Source organism: Cajanus cajan, chromosome 7 (genome assembly GCF_000230855.2).
Source record: "Cajanus cajan strain Asha chromosome 7, NIPB_CcT2T_4, whole genome shotgun sequence".
Lineage (NCBI taxonomy): Eukaryota > Viridiplantae > Streptophyta > Magnoliopsida > Fabales > Fabaceae > Cajanus > Cajanus cajan.
Genome location: NC_138523.1, coordinates 42,334,515 through 42,342,011, shown reverse-complemented (window position 1 = coordinate 42,342,011; position 7,497 = coordinate 42,334,515). Strand labels below are relative to the sequence as shown.

Here is a 7,497-nt window from a genome sequence, read left to right as displayed (position 1 = left end):
AAAAAAATAATAAATAAAAATCATTCCTATAGTCCTCAATATTAAAATTGTGAAAAGCAGTCAAAACCAAGACAACAAAACAATGAACTGCTAAGGAGTTAGAGAATATTACTATTTGAGTTGTTTGTACTGAAAGCATGATAATAGAAATTAAAACTGAAAGATAAAATGATATTTAAAAATTTAACATGACAAAAAAAATTGTTGATATGAAGAAAAAAAAATGATCATATATGTCATTCTGCGTTTCAAATTTAATATACTATAAATAACTTGTATTAAATTATAATTAATGCTACATCAGATAAATTCACAGCATACGATACATCAATAGCAGCGACAATCAAAATAAATTTAATGAATTTATGAAGTTAATCCTCAATCAATCTATCTACAAATATTGAAACGCAGTTTAATAAGTCCAGAATATATAAGAACCATCTGAACCCACCGGGGTGTAAATAATGACCAACTTTTCATTCCAAACTGATAGGAAAAAATATCAAATATGAGATTGAGATTATCTCATTCTAACCAATTCCAATGCTTACACTAATACAGTATATAGTATTCATTCTAACAGTCCCTTGCCTCTCCCAATCTTTGTAACAAAACTAAAGGCATTTGCCTTAGCATTCCCAAGTAATTATCCTATACATGAAAACTACCCCCATCAAATACTAAATAATGGAAAAGGCTTATTACATTTCCGCTTCAAGCAACCACTTTCTTTTATTGTCTTTGATAATAAACTAAACAAGAAATGCTCACTTTCTAACGTATTCTTCTTAACACACTATTATTTGGTGAATTTCATAGTCCCAACAAAGATGGGATAAGACCTGCATAATTTAGTAAGTCTTGCATGAATTTCACCTAATAATAAAATATGTTAAAAAAAATGTGTCAGCATTACTAGCATTCCTCCTAATTGAATAGCATGTTTCCGAATCGCATGTAATAACAGACCCAAATGAATGAGATGAGGGAAATTGTGACTATTGATGAAATTCAGCTCATCTGAAGACAAGATGGTGACATGTATTGTCACAAGGGTAAGGACAATCAATGGCCTTAACAACTGCCCGGTCGAAATACCAGTCTCCAACAGCCAGAGCAATTGCCTGCATATAGGTTAGAGTTAGACAGCAAAATCTTAAAATTTAAAAGGGAAGCATAAGAAAATTACAGATACCAGCCTCAGATATCAAAGACAGTGTTGTTATTAGGTCTGAAATATCAGTGACATGGAAGATGAATATATGATAGAATCAACACAGGATAACGTACTATGTTATTATACATTTTGATGTTTGAGTTGCACAACTATGTGGTGCAAGGCTTTACCTTTCTTATTCTTTCGTTTTTTTCCTTTCTGAATCAGTATATATCATGAAACGGAATATTGGCATTGTTTTAACTTTTAAACAACAATGTCTATGATCCATTGGAGAGGAACAAGAATAAATAAAGGAAACAAAAGTACTTAAAAAAACAAGCATTTTTTATATCTAAATCTAACTAGCCTATTCTACTTCAAAGCAACGAGGTTGAAATATTGGCAAGCAAACACAATTAAAAAGCAGATTCCATAAGCAAAGCATATATGGCCAATAGACAAAGCATGCATTTATGATTTGTCAAGGTGAATATTCTTTAGCAAAAATCATATCATTATTAATTTTAACAAAGCTCAATCTAATATAATATTCTAAACTAAAACGGCATTAGAGACATGCGGCACCCACCTTGTTTCCAAGGACAGGAGAATTGTCAGCAAACCATGTATCCTGCCTCTCAGATTGGCAGTGAGCAAAACATGAATTTATGAACAATCCATTCTGACGTGATCTTGAGAAGCCTCTAATAGCATTCAGCATTTGATTCCTGAATCCTGCATTAGATACAGGGAAATGACTTGTTACACTGACTAATTGTTGAAGACATTTTTGTACTTCTGATGAAAGCTATTTCTCATTAGTCAACCCACCTTGCAAAAATTGGATTTGTGAAGTAGTACATTTAGCATGATTTAATCTACAATCATGCCAAAAGCCATGGGGATCTGCGGATGAAGGAGCTAAGCTTGATTGGATCTGATGATAAACAGAAAATTTTGTTTAGTATAATATGTCTACAATTGATTTAATGCAAGATTTATTCGGAGTTCGACAACCAGGTGACAAGATCAGATATTTACCTGCCATGAATCATAGGCAGTATTAAGAATGAATAGCGGGGTTCTAATACCGGCAATCAAGTTCTGAGGGAAGAAACACTGAAAAATGGGTAAAAAATACATTACTAAAGGCTAACTCATTTTTCAAAATATCCGCACATTCATTCAAATGAAACTCATTTTTCAAAATTTTCAGAATAAAAGATATCAATGATTACCGAAGTGGCATCAAGGTGATTAGTACAAAAGCGCGGAAGATTCTTCTGCACTCCCTGCAATGAATGGACAAAATATTTACCATCGTGCAGTAAGAGTTTTAATAATGTCCAAATGACCAAGTTCCAAGCTATACAAACTATTGGCATGTTGATGTAGCAGATCCTTATCTCACATTAAACAAAGGTTTTCAAAATTCAATTTAATTGTAAAAAATATCAGTTCCTGCTCAGGTTCGGTAAAAAACCTTGTGAAAGATGTATGACCAGAACAGCATGTATCCAAAATTGAGTTTAAGTAAAATTGACATTTTATTCACATCAGCTTATTCAGTTATTTGAAATAGTTGAACCAAATACAGAAATACTAATAGTCACTTGTCAAGATGACCATGAAATAGGAATTGTTATAACTTATAATACGTTTTGCTTTAATACTACAATAAATAAATTGTTGGCATCAAAAAAGCTGCGGTACCTGCATCCCTACAACACCACTGAAAAAATTCCTTAGGGTACGTCCCCTAGACACATCCATCCTGTAATTCAGGAAGAAAAAATTAACAAATAATTGAAGGACTAGAAATCCTGTGGTAATGATGGAAATGGCATTCATGGAATAAAATACAGCAGTCAGCCACATACGAATCAAGAAATAACCCAGCATCACTGAGACACTTCACTTTGGTAGTCTGTGGGAAAAAACCTCGGAATTCATCACAGTGTATAATAGTAGCTAGACCACCAGCAGAGCATCCAGAAAGAAGAGCCTAAAGCAAAAATAGTAGTATCTAACGTGAGAAGAAAGATTATTTATGTAACAATGTATGTGTGCGTGTGTATGTGTACTACCTGCTTCGCAAAACGCATTCCCTTTGATATCAAATCATCAATTGCAGCCAACCAAATACGTTGTCCTCTAAATTGCAGTTGCGCAGCCTGTTTCAACAGATGATATTCTCAAGTAAGAGTTGTCCAGTTTAATGTTAAGTGCGTGAAGTGTCAATGTGTCATCAACGGCGTGTTATATTCTCTAGCTCAATTCTCATGCCTCAATAGAGTTTTAATGATAAAATTGTGATTATCTACGCCTAACTAGTATCCAAAAAATAAATGTATCCATAGTTAACATTAACAGGAGATGTTACAGTTATAAAAATTGAATGAAGAAAGTCGGAAACCGGAAGTTCATTAAGTTAATTATACAGTAGAACAAAAGGAAAATAAGACCTTGAAACACGTCAAAATTCAATGTTTTTGAAAAAGAATGGAGCTGGGAAATTAGTGAGTTAAGCAGAGTTATCTGGCAAATTCTGCTTTATTGTTATCAAATCTATATACTGTAAAGAATGTTATTGCAGATATTACACTGATAACCACGTCTCTTTTCAGTTATTTCACCTTCTTGTCAGCCTCCACAAGAATTAATCATCATATTAATTTTCAATAAGCCTAAGACATCAAAATCTACCTTATCTTCAGCATCCCCAGCAAAAGAGGCACCATCACAATAACGAATTTTCACTCTGTTCCAGTTGAAAAAATCTGCAACAGTAAAGAAAACATGAGGGAAAGGGGAATGGAGATGGAGAAAGCATAAACAGAGTAGTTCGGGTAGTTTAATTGAATGAAAACCTGGATTATCTTCAGCATTATTGCTTAATATTCCCGTGAAAGGTATCTGTTTTTCCATGAATGTTGATGACCCACGCCGTGTTTTCTTGCGATAAACACACGTTCTAACGTCATTACACCACCCACCTCCCTGTCACAGGATTTCACTTAAATTCCAACAGAAATTTTTATAGCACAAATGAGAAGTAGTTCCATCAACACATGAAAACAGCCGTTCATGACATGTATAGATCCCAAATTATTTATCTGAATATTTTTCAATCATTATCATTTCACACACGCGATAAAAATCAATTAACACTATAGTTTCACAGGAAATGCTTACTCATCAACCTTTATACAATTAAAGTTGCATGCCATGGGATACTATTTCGGTACACAAATCTAAATGTATTAAGGAGAAATAAAAAGAAGCACATGCTACAGATCAATTTGAAAGAACATATTCATGTGGTACCTCTAAATTAACAAGCCAGCTGTTTGCTCCTGATCCATACCCTCGATGCAAATGATAGCCAGGCAATGTTCCATCTAAGCAAACTGCCACAACGAATAAAAAAAAAATTATTTAGCTAAATTAAATGGCTACAAATTCTTAGTTTAGCCCAAAAATAAGGCTCAACAGGTGCTTTAGAGTTTAGTCTATGAGAACATGCCTTCATCTTTTTTTAGTCAACTAACAATTAATTGGCCTAAACAAGGCCAACATAGCATGATAGCCTAGGCCACATGCGCATTGCATGCAACAAGACCATTAAGCAATTTTTAATGAGATAAACATAAAGCAAATTATTTTGGGTGAACCCCCTAGGAAAAAGTGAAAGATTAATCACCAGAAGTACTAAGATCTATTTAATTATATACGCGTCGACCTGAATGAAGCCTTGACCACATGTTTAAGGGGCAGGATTATTTGTCATTTGTCAACCATATGACACCATGTTTATTACATAAACCACATTCTAAAATAACATTGGATCTTAGTGAAACAAGAATGAAAAGAGCCAATGAACTGTATTTCCGAAACTCTGATGAAATGAAAAAAAGAATGAGGTTAGAGTTAGAGTGTACCTGCTCCTTTGGCAGCAGCAGCTTGAATAAGGGTGAGAGCCACCATGAGAGGAGTCCTGGCAAAGAGGGAGGAGGAAGCTTGCTCTTGAGGCTCCATTAAAGAGAAGTCGGTTACATTGAAGTGGTGATAATGGTAGGCTGAAAAGGCATCAACCCAGAAGCTAAAAACAAGTGCTGCAACAATGCGAAGGCAGAAGAGGTTGCCCATTGTGGGTCTGGTGCTGCAGAAGAAGGTGGCGGTGTGTGAAGAATGGAGAAAAGTGAAGAGGTTGTTTATAGGAAGGAAGAAGAGGAAGAGTGAAACAGTGTTTGCCGGGCTTTTTCGGGTTTTAATTACAGCCTGCGCGTTTCGGATCTTAAGGTTTGATTAAGTGCCAAAACCGGACACAACTTTCACTTTCACTTTCACACACTGTCTTTTAAGTCTTAACTTCGTATCAACGTATAGTTTTATTTTAACAACTACTACTGGACCTTTAATTTATTATATTAACTTTTATTACATAATTTATTCAAAACTGTTACATTTAGTGTGTGTTTAGTTTTGATTTATGAACGTGATTTTTCTTTCTCTTTTCACGTTTACAATCAAATTTACGTGGAAGTTTGAATTTGTTGTTTCATGTAAACGTGAATTTTCACGTTTCAAAATCGGAAGCAAACACACGCTTAGCTCCATAAACAACTCCTCTCAACCACTTGAATCAGTTTAGTCTCTGGGATTGAAAATTTGAGACACATGGATCGGCACTTTTTAACTCACCAATCGCGATTTCACTGTTCTACTATTCTAGGGTTTATTTTGGGGGTAATTTTTTTATTAATTATGAAAATATATTGATGATGAATAATTAGAAAATTAAATATTTTATTACATCAAATAATCCTAATATAGAAAATATACGTTTATCAGTAATAATCTATCAATGTCTATAAAGAGAACACATTTGCAGCATCTTAATATTAATATATAAATTGAAACAACATAATGAATTATTAATTTTATTAATTCTGGGAGGGTTTTAAAAAAAAATTGTAACTATATAAAGCAAAAAAAATAAATTACGTGTGTAAATATTTGCCATATCTTAATATAAAAATCGTAACGACATAATAAAATAATAATTACATTAGTTATTAATTATGGAAGGTTTTAAAATAAATATAATAAATGGCATAACTTTTTCTACAAAATTCATGTAAAAAAATTGTTATAGGATAATAAAAATTAATTATATTAATTAAGAGTGACAGCTTTAAAATAAATGTAATAAAAAAATTAAAGAAATTTCACAGGTATTATTTTTTACATAAAATTACTGATTTCATTTCATTTATGATAAAAACAAGTAAAAATTTGCTCAAAAACACAACTGCTCTAGCATATAATCGTCATGTCCTAACTTAAAAAAGATAAACATAATCTACTTTTCTCTTAATAAAACTTACATAAATAATGTTTTATTAAATTTAAATAAACATATCTTTAACTTTTTATCATTAAAAGTAAATGGGTTGGAAGCATGTTTTTCGTTCATAATTAGGGAAATTTAATATATTTATTATCAAGATTTTTCTGTTAATATATCTTTACTTAAAATAATTATTTGCATTTAATATATAAAAATCAATGAATCATAAAAGTATATTTTATTCCATGTAAAAGTCTTAAGTAAATAAAAATACGTATTAATATAACATGAATAATTATTATATTAACATTTATAATTATAATGATTAAAAGTGTTTCCAATTGCGTACATATTTTAGTATGTTTATGCTTGGTATATATTTTAGTCTGATAGTAATGAAAGATGTAAAACAAAAAATAATAATTTATTTCATTCATCACATGCGTAGATTACAAGTACTATCGTTCAGGAAAGGAAGTCCTTCCAATAGAAATAGGAATAGCCGAATAGCACACCCAACTTTTAGCCCAAATAGTTTTTGAAATAATTAGTATTTAGTTTCATAATTTTTACAAAAATCACCAAAGAAATTTGTTTCCAATCGCTTACCATCCTGTTTTGTCAAAATGAACTTTTCAATACGGTGAAATTATAACCTTTCTGTGAACTGAAAAACAATGAAATATTTTCAAATCCTATAGACGCAAAACAATTAATTAATCTTCGGAACTTCAACTTAAAAAGTTTCGAAGTTGGTTGAGTTATAGGTTAAACAATCCATCATCTCAGTAATAGCAATTAGTTATGTGACAAAAATTAGACGCGGACCCAACCAAGTTTTGTTGGTACACAGTTAAGAACTGCCGACAAAATCAAACAAAGAAATAAACTTTAAGCTTGATTTCATTCAATTTATAGCTACCCTTTAATCACTTTTCATATTTCCTAAATTTCATACCGGGCCAAGTTTGAAATAACATAAAAC

General features: G+C 31.9%; 1 protein-coding gene across 1 annotated transcript; it reads right to left on the bottom strand.

Moving 5' to 3' along the window:
- Positions 1–456: 456 nt before the first annotated feature.
- Positions 457–5,473, bottom strand: LOC109808072 (pectin acetylesterase 12). The gene is made up of 12 exons (XM_020370894.3): positions 5,101–5,473; positions 4,487–4,569; positions 4,030–4,159; positions 3,866–3,939; positions 3,247–3,333; positions 3,040–3,164; positions 2,873–2,933; positions 2,398–2,451; positions 2,201–2,278; positions 1,991–2,096; positions 1,749–1,894; positions 457–1,124 (listed from the first exon to the last, which is right to left on the bottom strand). Exons 1-12 carry the CDS (start codon positions 5,306–5,308, stop codon positions 1,017–1,019), a joined length of 1,260 nt encoding a protein of 419 aa, XP_020226483.1. The 5' UTR covers positions 5,309–5,473; the 3' UTR covers positions 457–1,016.
- Positions 5,474–7,497: the final 2,024 nt, after the last annotated feature.

Coding starts and splice junctions, on each gene's coding strand:
- LOC109808072 (XM_020370894.3), bottom strand. CDS start 5,308: ATGGGCAACCTCTTCTGCCTTCGCATTGTTGCAGCACTTGTTTTTAGC. Junction 3,940..4,029: donor TAATGCTGAAGATAATCCAG/GTTTTCATTCAA, acceptor TTACTGTTGCAG/ATTTTTTCAACTGGAACAGA. Junction 1,125..1,748: donor CTCCTGTCCTTGGAAACAAG/GTGGGTGCCGCA, acceptor ACCTATATGCAG/GCAATTGCTCTGGCTGTTGG.